Source organism: Plasmodium sp. gorilla clade G2 (genome assembly GCF_900097015.1).
Source record: "Plasmodium sp. gorilla clade G2 genome assembly, chromosome: 3".
NCBI lineage: Eukaryota > Apicomplexa > Aconoidasida > Haemosporida > Plasmodiidae > Plasmodium > Plasmodium adleri (nom. inval.).
Window position 1 is genome coordinate 352,807 of NC_041695.1, and position 20,034 is coordinate 372,840.

General features: G+C 18.6%; 4 protein-coding genes across 4 annotated transcripts; 2 read left to right on the forward strand and 2 right to left on the reverse strand.

The window, feature by feature from the left end:
- Positions 1-251: 251 nt before the first annotated feature.
- Positions 252-3,964, forward strand: PADL01_0309100 (phosphoglycerate mutase, putative; the record flags this gene model as incomplete). The annotated part of the gene is made up of 2 exons (XM_028683814.1): positions 252-3,720; positions 3,861-3,964. The coding sequence occupies 2 exons, from the start codon at positions 252-254 to the stop codon at positions 3,962-3,964; spliced, it is 3,573 nt and encodes a 1,190-aa protein (XP_028536508.1).
- Positions 3,965-5,063: 1,099 nt separating this feature from the next.
- PADL01_0309200 (TVN-junction protein 1) lies at positions 5,064-8,648 on the forward strand (the record flags this gene model as incomplete). The annotated part of the gene is made up of 1 exon (XM_028683825.1): positions 5,064-8,648. The coding sequence occupies one exon, from the start codon at positions 5,064-5,066 to the stop codon at positions 8,646-8,648; it is 3,585 nt and encodes a 1,194-aa protein (XP_028536509.1).
- Positions 8,649-9,479: 831 nt separating this feature from the next.
- PADL01_0309300 (DEAD box helicase, putative) lies at positions 9,480-16,298 on the reverse strand (the record flags this gene model as incomplete). Its single annotated transcript, XM_028683836.1, has 1 exon — positions 9,480-16,298. One exon carries the CDS (start codon positions 16,296-16,298, stop codon positions 9,480-9,482), a length of 6,819 nt encoding a protein of 2,272 aa, XP_028536510.1.
- A 1,869-nt stretch (positions 16,299-18,167) lies between these two features.
- PADL01_0309400 (SAC3/GNAP family-related protein, putative) lies at positions 18,168-19,020 on the reverse strand (the record flags this gene model as incomplete). The annotated part of the gene is made up of 2 exons (XM_028683847.1): positions 18,168-18,796; positions 18,942-19,020. The coding sequence occupies 2 exons, from the start codon at positions 19,018-19,020 to the stop codon at positions 18,168-18,170; spliced, it is 708 nt and encodes a 235-aa protein (XP_028536511.1).
- Between the last annotated feature and the right edge of the window lie 1,014 nt (positions 19,021-20,034).

Below are 20,034 nucleotides of genomic sequence, written 5' to 3' on the forward strand. Positions count from 1 at the left end.
TAGAAGTACAAAAAAAAAATTGTTAACGAAAAAAATATTACATTGAAATTTATATTTTATCGTTAATATTATTATATATATGTATATATATATATATATATATATATTTTTTTTTTTTTTTTAAATTATAAAATGTACATTTAAAATTTTTTTTTTTTTTTTTTTAAACTTACACGTATAAAAAGAATCAACATTACAATTTTATCAATATAATTATAAATATATTTATAAAATAAATAAATTCCATATAAATGCAGAATAACAAAACAATGGATAATTATAATTGTAGAAGTTTTAAAAAGGAAGAATATTATAAGAATTATTACTATAACCAGGATCATTATATGAACAATAACAATAATAATTTATATAATAAATATAATTCATATGATGAGGAATATACATACAACAAAAGTAGTAATAAAAAGAATTCATCATATAATTATTATAGTAAGGAAAGTATTGGACATAAAAAAAAAAAACCCAGTTTTTTAAAATCACAATATGCTAATAATATGATACCATCTAATAATACAAAATTAAATAATATGCTTGAAAAAAATAATCATAATAAAATGAATTATGATTATATTTTAACAAGAAATAAAAAAAAAAGGACAAGCATCGAAAAAAATAACAAACATAATGATAATATGATAGGTGATGTTTATTACAAAATTGCGTATTATTTAAAAAAAAATAGGAAATATATGCAAAGCATATTAAAAAAAAATTATGTCATTAAAATTTATTTAGTCAGACATATGGAAGCTTTACATAATAGAGAAGTAATAAAAAATTCAACGATATCTAGAGATATGGTTTATAGAAATAAAGACTTTTTTGATTGCAAAGCTAGTGAAGAAGGAAAAATAAAATCTGAACAACTCAAGTCAAAAGATAATAAACTTTATCAAAAACTTATCAAGTTGTATAATGAATCTATTCATGATAAGGATGAAAATCCAAGTGACATTAACATGAACCAACAAAAACATAATGCTAAACATAAAAATTATAATAACAATAATATTAATCATAATAGTAATAGTAATCCTTTACATAATAATCATAATAGTAGTAATAGTAATACGCTCCATATTAATCATACTTATAGTAATCATCGTAGTAATGAACATGAAAAAGGAGCCTTCGAAAAAAATAACAATTTTGTTATTATTACTTCACCTTTAAGAAGATGTCTTGAAACGACAAAACATTTTCTGAATTTTAAAAAAAATATTATAGTTTATGAAGCTGTAAGAGAAACTGCTGGAAACTATTATAGTGATCAAAGATCCAAAACGTCAGATGTTAAAAAATTCTGTGATCAGAATTTTGAAGATTATGAACTTATTTGCTTCGGTGAAACAGACACATTATCAGGTAACAAATATAGAGAAACCTCTGAACAAGTCTATTGCAGATGTTTACAATTCTTAAAATTAATCCATGCATTAGCTATTAATTATTTTGCTTCATTAGAAAAAATGAATCAACCAGAAGAAATAAATAATAAAAATTATAAAAATATTGATTCGAAAACATATACAAATGCTATTTCTGAAAATGTTGAAAATGAAAAAGCTTGCTCAGCTAGCCAAAATGATAATTTTTTTGAAAATAGCGATAATAAAATGGTAAATAGCCTGAACAATTCAGGTAAAATAAATGAGAAAAAAAAAAAGTCTGAAAAGCAAGATGATAATGAAAAAAAGGAATTTGATGAGAATATAATAATAAAAGAGGAGTATGAAGAAGTGACAGTAGAAAGTAATAAAGATGTTAATGATGATGATGAAATGTTGAATGATTTAAGTACAAAAGAAAAAAATAAAATAAATAAAAATAATAATAGTAATAGTAATAGTTGTTGTGTTAATAATAGCATATCAAACAGTTCCGATTGTGATAAAAATGTGGAGAATGTAAAAAAAAAGAAAAATAAGAAACATGTTTATAATGTTGTGATGGTTTCTCATAGTTCATTTATTGTTCATATGTTAGCTTTATTAGATTATTTAGATTTAGATTTTCGAGGATTAAATAATTGTGATATTAGAAAAATAAGTATTCCATTGACTCATTCATTTTTATTTTATAATAATATAACGAATTTACAAATTGCACGTCCTTTATCAATAAATAATATACCTATAAATTATATGAATAAAAATAGAACATTAAAAAAAGCTTATAAAGATAAATATATATATACAATAAATAGTTACACAGAATTCGATGAGCTAATATGTTCACACCCATGCACAGTAATTATATATCAATATGATATGCTTATAAAAAATGAAAAGAATAAAAAATATTTAGACATGGTGCAAAGGTTTATTGATAAGAGTAATAATTATTATAACAACTCGACTGAAGAAAAAAAAAATAATGTTTATTCAAATGGTTTATATAAAAATTATGTTTTAAGAAATAAGTCTTTAGGTCGCAATGTATTAATATATGATGGTAGTGAGTATATTATATATGTTCCAGAAAAAAGTTCATGGGAAATAAATAAAAAAGGATATATAGTTGGTCAGAATATTATTCTTGTAGTATTTCCAGATGTAGAATCTAAAATTATAAATAAGGATAATCTTGATGAAGAGGAGAATGTATCTATGAAAACTAAAAATAAAGAACAAATTGAAAATTATAAAAAAGGATCTCATTATTTACAGAATGTAATAGACGTTATAAACAATTATGATAATATTCAAGATCTAATAAAATCATCTGATTTTTGGATTACTTTAAAAGAAAATATAAAAAATATAGATATAACTACATTTCAAAAATTTTTGATTGAAAAATATAATACAATTATAAAAAATGAAATGGATGTATGTTATGTAGATATTATTGGATGTATTGAGAACAAAGAATTTATGAAAAAAAATGAACAAAAATGTAATGGATATTTGAAAAATTTGAAAGAAAAATATGAAAAAAATAGTGATATAAATTTTGAAGAGGAATGTAAATATATTAATGATAATTTTATAGAAGAAATATTTAACTCTGATTATTCTTTAGTAAATTCAGAAATAAAAAATGAAAAACACAAATCAAGTGATAAGTACAACAATAATAATAATGATGGTAACAATAATAATAATAGTAATAATAATAGTTATATACAAAATAGTGACCTATTTGAAGAAAATATAATAAGAAGAAAATTTATTTACATACCAAAAAAAGATAGTAACAATATAAAAATTCAACCCAATATAAAAGGAACACTTAAAAATGAAAAACCAAATAAAAGTTTTCTTCAAGAAAATATTAACATATTAAAATCGTTTCCACAATCTATTCAAAATTTAAGTGTGGAAATGTTTTATCGTGATAATTATTTTTATTTTCATTGTTTAAATAAGTATATTAAAAGTAAAAACAAAATTGAAGGTTTAATTATATGTAAACTGTTGGCATATCTTGATCTTTTAAGAACATATAATACTCCTGAGATGAATAAAACATATCAAAGATTAATTCATATAGAACAAAAAATTGATAACAATACTAAAGGGGTAGGAGAAACACTTAATACATATTCATGTGATATTAATCCTGTGATTGCTAATAATACTTCTTATTATGGAGAAGGACCAAAAAAATATAAGACCATTCATTCAATACCAGGCAAGAAAAAAAAAATAATAAAAAAAATATATATATATATATATATATATATAATAAATGAACGTATGAATAATTTTTTAGGGAAATGTTTAATAATTTCAAAAGTGTGCATATATATATATATAAATATATATTTTTTTTTTTATATACATTTATGTGTTTATATTTTTTATATTTATTTATTATTTTTTTTTTTTTTTTAGGAAGGAAAAAAAGTGTGGTTGATGATTTGAACTTTTTGAGATATAATATTCTTACCGTAGCTGGAGGTGCCGAGAACGTTTACATTTTGAATGTTTTAAAATGATTATTTTATATGAATGATTTTTTTTTTTTTTTTTTTTTTTTTTTTATTATTATATTATTTAATTTTTTTCTTTTAAAAAGTTGATACATAAACACATAAATGTATATATTATTATATATATATATATATGTGTATATATGTATGTATTATTTTTTTGATATATATTTTTTTCATATTGAAAAGAGGGCTTTACAATTTTTTTTAACAGTAATATATAAAATAATGTATAATATATATATATATATATATATATATATATATTATATATATATGTGTGTGTGCTTATAAATATATTTATTTATGCTTATATGAATAGACCTATTCTCGATTTTTTTATATATTTTTTATTTTAATTATATCGATATATGCATATCGTTTAAAAAAAAAAAAAAAAAAAAAAAAGAGAGAATACTAAAGATAGCATATATATAATATATTATATATTATATATTATATATATGTGTATATTTAATTTATATATATATTTTATTTTTTTTTTTAAATGATATACATATATCGATATTATAAAAAAAAAAAAAAATTTTAAATAATTGTAATTTCTCCTTTTCTCATTAAATAAAGACTTTAAAAAAAAAAAGAGAATACAAAATGTGTATTTTTTAATTTTTAATATATATTTATATACTTAAATAATTTATTTTATTTTTTTTATTTAAAATATTTTAATTATTTAATTGTTTATTATTATTTTTTTTCATTTACATATTGCTTAATCTTGTTTATTCTTGTTTTAAACTTGTTCGATCTTATATATATATATATATATATATATATTAATGTTCTGTGACATTAATATTTAATGATATATTATTATACTTATATAATATAATATAATAAAAATTTAAAAGAATAATTTTTATTTTTTTATATTTTAAAAAGCAAGAAAAATTAAAAATATATTTACACAATATATATATATATATATATTAATATATATGTGTGAATATTTGTTGAAAGGGTAGTATAATATATACATATAATTTAATATATATTATATATTATATATTAAATATTTTATATATACATAAGACATATATATATATATATATATATATTTTTTTTTTTTTTTTTTATTAAAATGAAAGTGGGAATAGTATTTTTTGGTTTAATCTTTTTTGTAGTACTAGGAGCTTGTAACAATGTGAAGGAAAAGATTTTTAAGAATATTAAGAAAAGAACAAAATTTATAATATTGAATGAACCTATAGTAGATTTAAGTTTTAGCGAGAATTTATTTCATACGTTATTATTTGATTTAGATGTAGATAAGAATTTATATACATTAGATGAGAGTTTATTAAATCTTGAGAATTTGAATTATTCTTCAATATTTCGTTTACTTGTTGATACATATAAGAATATAAAAGAAAATAGAGATGATAATGAAAATATTCGATATATATTTTTAGGTACATCATTTTCAAGAATTCATCCTTTAAATTTTGAATATTTTTTGAGAAAGCTGAATAAATATATATATAATGAGAATGTATATGAAAAGGGTAAGGTGGATATTAAAGGAATATTAAATGAATATAATAATGAGATTGAAGAAAAGAAAATTCAAAAAGAAAAACTTAATAAGATAAAAGATAAGAATAATAATGATAATATTTATAATGATGATATTGACGTACATGAAGTGTTAGAAGATATTATTAGAAAAGAAAAGAAATTCTTTTTAAATGATGATGATAATGATAGTAATGATAAATATATTTTAAAAACTGATGAAGATAATAAATATAAAGGATTTTTTATAGGATATGGTTTTAATGATGAAATGCCATCTGTAATTCATCATTATAATTTTGATAAGAATTTTTTATTTCCTTCTTTAAATAGTGGTATATTATTAGATATAACATTATTAAAGAATATATATGAAGTTTCAAATGTATTATTATCTAGAAATGAAATGGATGAATCTATTCATATAGATTATATTTATGAAGTTACAAAATATATAAAAGAAAATTTAAGAGTAAATTTAACACATTCTGAAAATGTATGTTTAAATGAAGAACAGAATATTCATTTATTAGATCATGATCCTAATAATTTCGAAATATATAAATATTATCAAGTCTTAAACTTATTTAAAGATTATAATAAGAATACACAAGAAGAGAAATATGAAGTAATAGGACATGAAGGAATATCTGAAAGTAATGAGGATACAAATAATAAAAATAATAATAATAATTATAGTTATAATGAAGATGCTCTTGTAGAATTGTTACTTTCCTATTTTAATGTATTCTATCCAATTTCTACATGTATGTGTTATTCTATTCGATCTAAACATGAATCTCTAATGGATTATGATAAGTATCATATGATAAATTTAGAAAATGATATAAAATTAAAACATTATATAAAAGAAACCGAAGATATACATTTTAATAGTATTGAAGAATATAAAATGAAACTTAATCGTATTAATTATAAGTATGATACATTATTAGAAGAAAATGAAAATTTGATTACACATAAAAATATATTAATAGGTATAAAAACCAGTATTAATACAGAAGAAGAAAGAATACCACATATTAAAAATACATATGATAATAAAGAAAATACACAATTAATATTTAATACATTTAATTATGATAATAAATTAAAAGAAAAAAATACATTTGGATTTTATAACAATTCTTTATTACAAAATGCATTAGAAAATGATAATATAGATTTAGATATAATTTATATGTCAGATAAAGAAAGTGATAAATATGATAATTTATATTTTAATTCTAAAGTAACATCAAAAGAAGGATTGTGTGAAAAATTAAAGCATATGATATATTATTATTATGAAGAATATGTGATGAAAAATTCAGAAAAAAAATATTTCTTTATAGCAGATGATGATACATTTGTAAATGTAAAAAATTTAATAGATGTAACTAATTTAACCTTAAATACATGTTCACATTCTAAAAAATATATGTATGATAAATATATCAAATCTTATGATTTTGTTAAAGAAAATGAATCTTTATTTCTTCAAAATTTTCCAAAAAAAACTTTATTCCTTTATTCTTATTTGAAGGATACCTTTGATAAAACAATACAAACATTGAAGAAGTATGACTATGTGCCTAAATATTGTCAGGGTGGTGTAATAACAAAAAATAATGCTAATAATAATAATGATGATGATATTGTCAGTGATGTAAATGGTGACAAGAATGAAGTAAATATAATAAATAATAATAATAACAACAATAATAATAACAATAATAATAATAATAACAACAATATTTATAATAGTAGAGCAAAATCTATACCTATCTACCTAGGAAGAAGATATTCTTATAATACATTTTCTACAAATTCAAATGAATATTTTTATGATTACTTAACTGGAGGAGCTGGTATCTTAATTAATGATGAAACAGCTAGACGAATATATGAATGCAAAGAATGTACATGTCCCTCAACAAATTCTTCAATGGATGATATTATATTTGGTAAATGGGCTAAAGAATTAAATATATTAGCAATAAATTTTGAAGGATATTTTCAGAATTCTCCATTAGATTATAATAAAAAATATATTAATACTGTTGTACCTATTACATATCATAGATTAAATAGAAATAGAACAATAAAAGAATCAAGAGATATGTATTTTAATTATCTAGTAAATTATAGTAGAAATGATAAACAACAAAATAAAGATATATATATAGATTATCTTGATAGAAATCATAAAAATATGATTGATAATGTATTTCATTATTTTTATTATCTAAATATGTATGATCAAAAAAATAAAGTTGTCACAAAAATTCAACACAATCAACATATAGACACTAAAATGAATAAATCAGACAACACACAAAAATTAAATAATACCCAAAGAGAAAAAATTCAAAACACAGATAAAAATATAAATGGTGATGAAAATAATTATAATGTAGATAATATCGAAAATATTGATGATATTATCAATATGGTTGAAAGTGTTGATGATGAAAATGTAGAACATAACAAAAAAGAAACAGATAACCAAAAAAATGATCATAACGATGAAAATACTACAAATGTGAAAAACCAAACCATAAATACTAATGTAGATAATAATGAAGATACTACAAAAAAAATTAAAAAAATGAATGAAAAAATTTATAATAAAATGCAAGAAAGTGATAAATACAAACAATTATTCGATATAAATAAATTCTTCAAAAAAGAAATAGAAGGACATCCTTATTTTCAAAAAATTAAAAAAAAAAATGAAAAGGCAAAAAAAGAAAAAGAAAAAATGAATCAATTAAATAAACAAAAAGCTTATACAAATAATTATTTCCATTCATCAAATATGCAAGGAAATTTTAATGAACAAAAAATGGGAAATAATCAAAATGTAGACAATCAAGAAAATAATATATTTGAACAACGTCCTGAAATAGAAGAAGATGCAATCAATCCAATGGATTATGAAGAATATATGGAAAATTTATCAAATTTTGAAGATGATGGAGAACCATATGAAGAATATGATGATTATGATGATTTTGTAAATACAATTAATTCTGAAAAATTTAAAATTAATGATCAAAATAAACACTTATATGAACAAATCAAAGATATAGCACAACCACCCGTTCAAAATTCAAATACTTTTGATTTTGACACAGATGAGTTGTAAAAAAATAAAAGAAAATAAAATAAAAATAAAATAAAATAAAAAATAAAAATAAAAATAAAATAAAATAAAATAAAATAAAAATAAAATAAAAGTTTATAAAATCATACCTTTAGAATATTATTAAATGTTATATATATGATATATATATATATATTTATTTATTTATATGTTATATATATATATATTTATGTATATTTATGTATATTTTTTTTTTTTTTTTTTTTTTCAAAATAGCTAGTTACCTGAACAGATACAAAAAAAAAAATAACAGTTAGCCATTTTGTAGCTACTTTAATATTCTTATTATTTTTATACCTTTTATATTTTATACTTTTAAATATTTCGATCCCCGAAAAAATAAAAATAAAAATAAAAAGAAATACTTAAACATATACAACAATGTATTATTCTTTTTTTTTTTTTTTTTCTTTTTCTATTCCTTTTTATTAAGTGTCATTTAAAATAATATACAAGAGGATTCACATATATTATATATATGTGTGTGTTGATATATGTATACACTACCCGTTGGGTCATGCATTGCTTTTATTATAAAAAAAATTAAATATATAAAACACTATAAACAATTGTTATGATATTTTAAATACGTTAAAAAAAAAAAAAAAAAAAAAAAGTTCATATTATTAAAATGTTTATTTCTAAAAAAACAAAGTTTAACCGAATAAAAAAATAAATAATATAATAATAAATATATAATAGTCAAATATTACTTGTGCATCAAAAGAAAGGTATACGAAAAATAAGTAGCTATTATCCATATATACATATATATAAATATACACATATATATATTAATGTGTATGTCATTTTTTATATTTGTCTATTTGTTCTCCTAAATTTGTCTGTGGTGGGTGCTACCTCATTGTAATACATTGACCTTAACTTATAATTTGCTTCTTTAATTGGAGAAATATTTATTGGTTGAAAGAAAATGAAATCTTCAGAATTAGTTCTTTCATAAGCATTCATTGTATTTTGTACTTGTATAGAAAAATTATTATTTAAATAACTATTTTTTACAGCTTCTAAAGAATTTAAAGCTTTTTCTTTTATATTTTTAACCATAAATGAACTGTTACTATTATTATAATAATTATTATTATTATAATTATTATTATATTGATTATAATCATTTTCATTTTTTAAAGTGTTATATAAATAATCATATGTACTCATTAAAATTTCTCCTTTGTTATTATTCCATTTTTCATTTAGATTTATAAAATTTTCATCTTCATATAAATATTGTAAATTAAAATGTTCATCCATATCTATATTATCCATATTATATTTATTATAATTTATATAATCCATATTATTTTCTTCTATCATATTTATAACTATTTGTTTTAAATATAAATTTTCCTTTAAAATATTATTTTCTTCTATATCACTCATTATATCTTCGTCACTAAAATATTCCTCCTCTTCATCATCACAATTGTCTTTTTGGTTACCCTCACTATTATTACTATTAACATTACTATTAATACCATTAACATCATTATGATTACCATTAACGTCATTATGATTATTATTAACATCATTATGATTATTATTAACATCACTATTAATACCATTAACATTTTTTTCACACCCATCAACACTGTTGTAGTTATTTGGTTTGACCTTATCAAGCATCACACTTTTCCTTTTACTCTTATCACTTACTTTAAGATCCTGCATATTCTGTTCAATTTCTTGACGATTAAATGACAACGTTAATGATAACAATAATTTTGAAATGGTATAACGAAAATAATTTATTCTCAATAAATCATGCTTAGTAATATTTGGATTATTGATTGTCGAATCTGTATCATAATAATTGGTTGTATTTGTTTTATTTTTATGTTTAATTTTTTTCATATTTTTTAAAATAATTTCTTTTGAATCAAATATTTTTATGGATAATATATCAGAGTTATATAAATTTGTTCTTGTTTGAATAATAACATTATCATGATAAGGAATAGATGATAAGAAAAAAGTTAGAAAATATTTATTTGGAAGGACAGTAACATAATTTACCCATGTATATGTATCATTAGTATAACTATAATCAATACTTGAACATACAGCAAATATATCTGTAGTTTGTTTATCATATATATTTCTTTGTATATCAAAATTAAATGGACATATAGATAAAAATCCAAGTACTGATCTGAAATTTAAATTACATTTCATTTTTTTTTGTTTCGATTTTTTATTCTGATCACTACATATAGAACTGGAATCATTACCATCATACTCATCATGATTATTCTTATGAGTATTATTATCACTATCGATTTTGGAATTACTTAAATAATTATCATCACAATTATCATTATCACAATTATCATTATCATCATTATCATCATTATCATTATCATTATCATCATTATCATCATTATCATCATAATAATATCCCCTTTTGTAGGGTTCATCCTCCTGGTCATTTAAAGAATAATCATTTATATTATCCTTATTAATATTTTTGTTGTTGATATTATTATTATTATTATTATTATTATCATTTATAGTAAGACCATTATTAGTATCTATTAAATTTTCTGTTTGTTTTTTATTTTTTTTTATTTTATAATTATCTGTATTTAAAAAGGTCCACTTAGCTAGAAATAAATGCTTTGGTTTTTTCAGTTCATATTTATGATTAAAATATTCACTTATTTCACATTTCCTTTTATTAGGATTAAATAATGGAATGGAGAATGTCCATTTGCCATTTGAAAACATGTTTATAAAATTTGTACATATAGATGCATTATTAATTTCATCATACTTATTAGAATACACAGGTACGATTGCATTAACTGGTTGTATTAAATTAAGAATATTATTATATAAATTATTAAAAATACATTTTTCAACATTATTATTATATTTATATAATAATTTACTTTTTATTTTTTCTATAATATCTGGATAATTTTTCCCACTAGTTAAATTTAAAAAGGATTCAGAATAATAATTTGACATTATCATTTTCATCATATAATTATTCTGTGAATTCATAACATTGTTATTATTATAACTGATCATTCCATTGTATGGGCAATACATATTAATATAATTATTACCATACATATTAATATTATTATTACTACCATACATATTAATATTATTCATAAGTGGTGGTAATCCTAATGATGTAATTCCATTAGTATCATGACCCTGTTGTGTTAGATTAATATATGCATTAACTGTCATATCTATATCTGTCCTATCACATATACTCTTATTATAAAAACTAAAATCATCAACATTTCTATTATTATTATTATTATGAAAATATACATAATATATATTTTTACTCACATATATATCAAATGACAAATATGGACACATGATACATATTGCTCTTTTTAATATATTTATATCTGGAATATATATACCACTAAAATATATACAATTCTTTACATCTAATTTATTATCAATCATAAAATTTAATACCGTCATTAATTTTTTACTTTTCTTCTTGCCTTCATTTAAATCTCTTAAAGGCAAATTTGGTGATCCGTGTATAAACAAAGGAGTAAATGATAAACTAAATAAAAATTTCAAATATAAATTTTGATTAGAATAATCAAAAAGACAATATTTTGTTACAATATTAAATACATTCATTCCATTAATTTCATCCATATGTGTATCACCCATCGTAACAACATTATTAATAATAACCTTTGTAGTATCATTAATGTTTGTATTTGCATTATTATAATTTATATCTGATGCTCCTCGTAAGAGATATAATAAATATAGACATGATTCATATGCGTTACTATTTTTATTTAATATTTTTAAGATTTTCTTACATAAATTGTGTACACTATTTATAACACACAAAAGTTTTTTTGCATTAATATGATTTCTCTTATTCATAATAGAACATGTATTCATATAATATGTTTTTAATTCTTTTCTATTGAATTTATTTTCTTTTTTTAAACCTTGGACATATAATAAAAATACACACAACCATTCTAAGAACACATTTCTTAGCATGATGGGTTCTGAATATGTGTTCCCATCAAAATAAGATTTTTGTTTAGAAGAAACTTCTAAAGATACAGCATAAGAATAAATATTCTTTGATGAATATAAATTAATATTAGGAAAAATATCATTTGTATTTAATATACTTATGATAATTATTGTATCAAATGTTACATCTAAGAGAACACCATATAATAGAAGTCTACATAAATTTATGCTCAAATTAAAACGAATCATTATTTGACCAATAATAGATATAAATAATTTATCTTTTATTTTTATGACAGCTTTTACCTTTTCAAGTTCATACCTTGTACTTTTTATTTTTTGTCTAGATGGTTTCTCAATAATCATACTTAATACATCATATATAGATAATTTTTTATTTTCTACATGTGATATATTTTTTTCTGATGTTTCATAATTAGAAATTAATTTATTTTGAACTTTTACATCATTTAGATTATCTACATTTCTATTTTGACATCCAAGTGTTTCATTTCTTTTATTAATTAAACTGTTTAAAACAGGCATACTTTTTAAAATATATAAATATAATAAATGTAAACTATGTGTATATATTTCAGATATTTTATGATCTCTTAAAAGATTCAAAAAATTCTTACTTATCATTCTGATACAAATACCATGACATGTTCTTCCACATCTACCTTTTCTCTGTTCCATAGAAGATTTGTTTATCCATTTCTTAACTAATATATGTGCTTTTTTTTTATCATTATATTCAATATTTTTTTGAATACAAAAATCAATAACTAATCTAACATTAGGTATGGTAATTGAACTCTCAGCTATATTGGAAGATAAAAAGATATTAATGTCAGTGTCATTGTGTTTTATTTTGTGAATCGTATTATCATACAAACAGCTGTGTAACATATGAATGTGTATTCTTACATCCTTACGATGATACATAAAAGAATTATCCATATTATTCATACTATCCATATTATTCATATTATTCATATTATCCTCACTATTCATATTATTCATATTATTCATATTTTCCACATTATTGTTGGATGGATTGCCCATTCCATTATTTATTATCATACTCAATTGATGATACATATCTGTTATATCCTGCATGCCTGATAGAAATATTATAACACTGTCTCCTTTCAAACATAAATTATAAACAAGTTCTAAACAAAGATTAGATATATTAGAAAATACATTTGCTGGGATTATCTCATCTACATCCAAGTCCTTATTTTTATCATTACAATGTTTATTATTATTATTATTATTAAACATATGTATATTTTTATCGTATTCACTCTTTATTTTATATAACAACATTTCTGAATTTCTTGATAAATTTATTTTATTACAATTTTTTTTTCTAAGAATGAATTCGATAACACTTTCTTTAACATAATTATTATTACCATCACCACAAATTTTATCGTCACCAAAAATTTTATCGTCACCACCTATTTTATTGTCATCACATATTTTATTGTCACTATATATTTTTCTAGTACCATATCTTGTGTAATTTATTATATCCTCTATATAAAATGTATCAATACTATAAATTTTGGTACCTATAAATATAGAACCCATTTTAATATTTGGGTGCTCAAAATAAGAATAAAATAAATTACTCTGCATAGTTGCAGACATAATAATTAATTTAAACATCTGTTCATCTTTCTGTTTATTATGCAAATATAATTTTATAAACAACAACACAATATCTAATAATATACTTCTATCATGTATTTCGTCTATTATAACATGTGTAAATTTTTTATACATATTTTTATGATGTAAAAATAATTTAAATAAATATCCAATAGTTATATATGTTATAACAGTTTTTTCATTATCATATAATGATTCTCCAGATATTCTATAACCGATTTTTTCTCCTAATTGTTCATTTGTTAATTCACATAATATTTTAGATAATGCTATACATGCTATTCTTCTAGGTTCTGTTACTATAATATTAATTTTTTTATTTTCTAAAATATTTTCTTCTAATAAAAATTTAGGAACACAAGTAGATTTACCTGACCCTGTTTCTCCATTTATAAATGTTACATCGTTTTTTTCAATCATTTCTATTATTTCATTTCTTGATTTATATATAGACAACTTTTCTATATTACTTTGTGCGTTGTTCATATTATCTTCTGTTAATAATATTTTTATTTTGTTTTTGTCTTTCTCTTCATTTTTATAATCCATTTTTTCTATCATGTTTGAATTGTCATTTGAATCATATAAACTTATAACACTATCTTTTTCGAATATTTCATCTGAATTTCTATCACCCCGGTTTTGACTTTTATTATTTCTCTCTTCCTCACCATCATAATAATTATTATAATCACAATTATAATTATAATTATAATTACTACTACTATTAATATTATTATTATTAATATTATTATTGTGCATGCTGTGACGATTAATTGAAGTGCCCCTTTCATTATTTTTAAAGAATTTTTTTTTGTCTTTCATTTGCTGCTTATTTCTAAAACTTCCAAAATTTTTGTGACCATTAAAATTATTAGATGTATCAGCTTTTATATTATGCCTCACATTATGTTTATGACCCTCTTGATAATAATTATTATCCCTATTATCACGTTGTTCTGCATTATAAACAGAAGATTTAAATGAATCTCCGTTTTTATATTTATCCTTATATGCTTTAACATTTTTATAGTTATAATTGAAATTATTATTATGTTGTCTGTTGTTTACAAATCGGTTCCCTCCATCGTTATTATTATTTTTATTATTATTATTATTATTATTATTATTATACTGGTTTATATAAGATGTATTATCATTTAATAAATTATTATTATTTATGTTATTATATCCATATGTTGATAATGAAATATCTTTTCTATTTTTTATTCCACCACCATCATCATCATTACTATTATTATTATATGTGGGATGAACAACTTGTGTTATATTATTAGATTGATAAGACAAATTATTTTGTTTATTATCATTGAATGTATTAAATTCATTATTATTCTTGTTACCATAAGTATGTGTGTTGTTATTTTTTTTCTCACTTTTATCATCAAAAAATTTATATAACTTATTATCTATATTATGTCTATCACTATTATTATATTTATTTTTAGCTATATTATAATTATATTTTTTTATATTATATGAATTATCATTATTATTTTTTGTTTCATAACTTTTATTGCCTAAATGTTCTTTTCTTCCATCTAAATTTCCTTTATGATAATAATAAGTATTTTTTCTACTATCCATATGGTTTATATTATTTTTATGCATATCATCATTTTTAAAATTACTACTACTATTATTATTTTTATTTTTATATTTATTTTTATAATTATTACTCGATGCATTCTCTTCTCTATCTATCATACTTCTTCTTTCATACATATCATATGATTTATCATCATTTTTATTATAATTTCCTCTATTTTTTATTGAAGACGAATTCTTAAAATATTTTTTTTCATTCATATCATTATTATCATTATCCATTTTATTATCATTACACATGTATCGTTTTTTATTTGATATATTTATATTATATGACTCGTATACTGTTTTTCGTTTCTTATTTAACTTAAAAGTATTGTTCATATTCTTTTTTATTACATATTAATTTGTTAGTCACATATATATAAAAAATATATATATATATATATAACATAATTATATAAATATTCAGTGGCAAATATAAAAAAAAAAAAAATATATATATAAATAAAAAGAATACATACATATATATATATATATATATTATAAAAAATGATAAATATATTTCTTAGTATTGTTATATTTTAACAGATAGGATTCTTTTATTAATTATTTTATTTTTTTTTTATTTATATATATTGTTTCTTATAAAATAAAGAAAAAATAATAATTAAAGGAACATATATATTATATATATTTTTAATTTGTTTTAAAAAATTATTATTATAAATATATATATATATTATATATATATTATAAATACACTTATATATATTCTTAACAAATGTAATATAATTATATAAAAGGTATAAGTGTACAAGTAAAAAAATTTTTAATTTTTTATAATTTTTATCATTTCATATTTTGATTTTTATTTGTTTTTTTCATTCTTATATTTTAATATAATTTTTACTTATGTAGATTTGTATATAACAAAAAAAAAAAAAAAAAAAAAAAAAAAAGTACCTCATACAATTAAGCCTATTATATACATACATATTATAGATATATTATATATATATATATATAATATTCATATTATATATTAATATATATACCTATATATTTTATTTTATTTTATTTGCCCTATTAGATATTGTTCATTTTAATAAGAGTTAACAAATTCATCGAAAGAACAATAATTTATTTTAAAAAAAAAAAAAAAAAAAAAAATTACAATATGAAACTTATCACATATATATATTATTATATGTATATATTTATATTATACCTTTTTATTATTTAAAAATGAATCCTTAAGAAAATAAAAATAAAATATATCAAATAATTAATATTAATAAAAGATAGTATTCGACTTATACACATGATATATATATATTTTATATATTTATTTATTATATAATAAACCCAACAATATATCATTTACATATATACCATCAATTTTTTTTTTTTTTTTTTCCCTTTTTTCATGAAAATATATATATATGTATTTATTTTATATATTTATTCATATATATTTATTTGTTTCATGAAATTATTTGATATTTTAATTATTCCTCAAAGAAATATAAAACACTTATATCTAATGATGATTCAAAACAAATTTATTATAAACAAATAAATAAAAAGAAAAATATATATATGTTATATATATATATATATATTATAACATTTACAATGAGTATGCTTTTTATCATATCCATCTTTTATTATTTAATTCTAATATCTTCATCACATTATTATTAAATTTGTTTATTTAAAAACCATCCTGTCCATACATATAAATATATATATATATATATATATTATATTGGTAAGACTATTTAAAAAGAAAAATCCAATGTAAAAAATTACATACATATAAATTAAATATATACATATATAAACTACATTGTTCTACTTTTCGACAATTTTAAGATATGTTTTATTTTTTTTTAATTCTATTAAATATTAAAAAATATTTTCAAAGTCTAAATATTAAATAGCTAATAAGGGAAATAAAATCAGGAAAAAAAAAAAAAAAAAAAAAAAAATGAGCTAGCCAAAAAAAAAAAATATATATATGTATAATTATTTTTTTTTTTTTTTTTTTTTTTTTTTTTCCTGATTTTATTTCCTTCTTAATAAATATAAATATAATGATAAATAAAAATTAATTACAAATGTAATATGACAAAAATTAAAAAAAAAAAAAAATATACATATATATATATATATATATATAATATATTTATGTATACACATTTTTAATTAATAGCGCCTCACTCCCCCCCCTTTCAATTCTCTCTCCATTTAGTGGTTAAGTTTGTTTATGTAAGATCCTATATTATCCTCAGTAAAATAAGTATTTATATTTTTTTTATTTTGAACTGTTTCTATATTTCCATTATAACATATTTGTTCATCGTGTCCTTTATGATTTACCATTTTAACAGTCCATTTATTTTCATTTAAAAATTGTTCAAGTTGTGTATTATCTTCCATATTTAAATATTCTGACATGTTTTTTAAATATATACTTTCAAAACTTATTGAGATAGTATTTAGAATATATTTTCTAATATTAGAAATAAAATTTTTATCATTCTTTAAATAAGAATAATCACAATTATTATCTTCATTACCTATATTATTATTTATACAATTCCATAATTTTTTATACTGACAATTTTTTATTAATTCATATATATATATAACACTTTTTATATTTTCATCATATAAACTTGAATTTATTAAACTCATATACATATTCATATCCACATTATTTATATTATATAAAACACATATCAATATTTTCTTAATTATTTCTTTATCATAACAATGAGGATATAAACAAAACAATCTCAATAAAGTTAGCATCACATCATTATCATAATATTCGTTATTCTCAAAAGCTACATTAACATAGTCACTTAGAACTTCTAAAAAGTTATAATTAAAATGAACAAATAAAAAAAAATATATAAATATAAATACATACATACATATATATATATATATATATATATATATATATATATACATAAATATTGCTTAATACATTTATGTTCTATTATTTATTCTTACTAAGTTTAGAAGCATTGAACATCATATGAGGCAAAACCTTAATGGCCTGGACCTCTTCCATAATATTATTAATATCCATTATTATTTTATTATTATTATTAATAAGTTTTTTATATTTAATTAAATAAAATTAACATTTAAAATATATATATATATATTATATATTTTTTTTTTTAGTTTCCTTATATTTTAAGAATTACAAATAAAGAAAATTATATATTATTTAAAAAGCCCTTCATATATAATATTCTTTTTAAATATATTTAAAAAAAAAAAAAAAAAGAATAATACTAAAATGAGAAAAAAAAAAATATATATATATATATATATATAAATTCCCAAAAAAATAAAATAAAATATATATATATGAAATGTATATTATATATATATATATATATAATATATTATGTATAGTAATATATTATATTATATACGTGCTATATATTATATATATATTAAGTATATAAATGAAGTTATATTAAATTCTAATATTATTATTAAAAAATTGTGAATTTAATAAAAATAATATATTAAATATATATATATATATATATACAATCCATTTTCTTCAAAAAAAAAATTTATTATTTGCCCATAAATAATTATATATATATATAATATATATATGTATAATATATATATACATATCTATTTATAAATTATTATTTATATAAATAAATATAATAATATTTATTATTTATTCATTAATAATTCAAACATTTTTTTCAATACGTTTATTTACATATAATTCTAATATATAAAAAAAAAAAAAAAAAAAAAAAAAAAAAAAAAAAAAGAGTCCCTCATATCTGGATTATTTCAAAAAAAATAAATAAATATATATAAATATTTATATATATTTTTTATTATTAATTTAAATTTATTTTTGATTTTTTTTTTTTTTTTCTACTTAAAAGAAAAAGGAAATAAAAATATAACTTATATAAATATATAATTATTTTATATATATATTATATATATATATTTTTTTTTTTTTTTTTTAAATTATAAAATATAATAACAGTTTTTAACCCTAATATAATATATATATATATATATTTATATAATATATTAATTTATTTATTCATTGTAT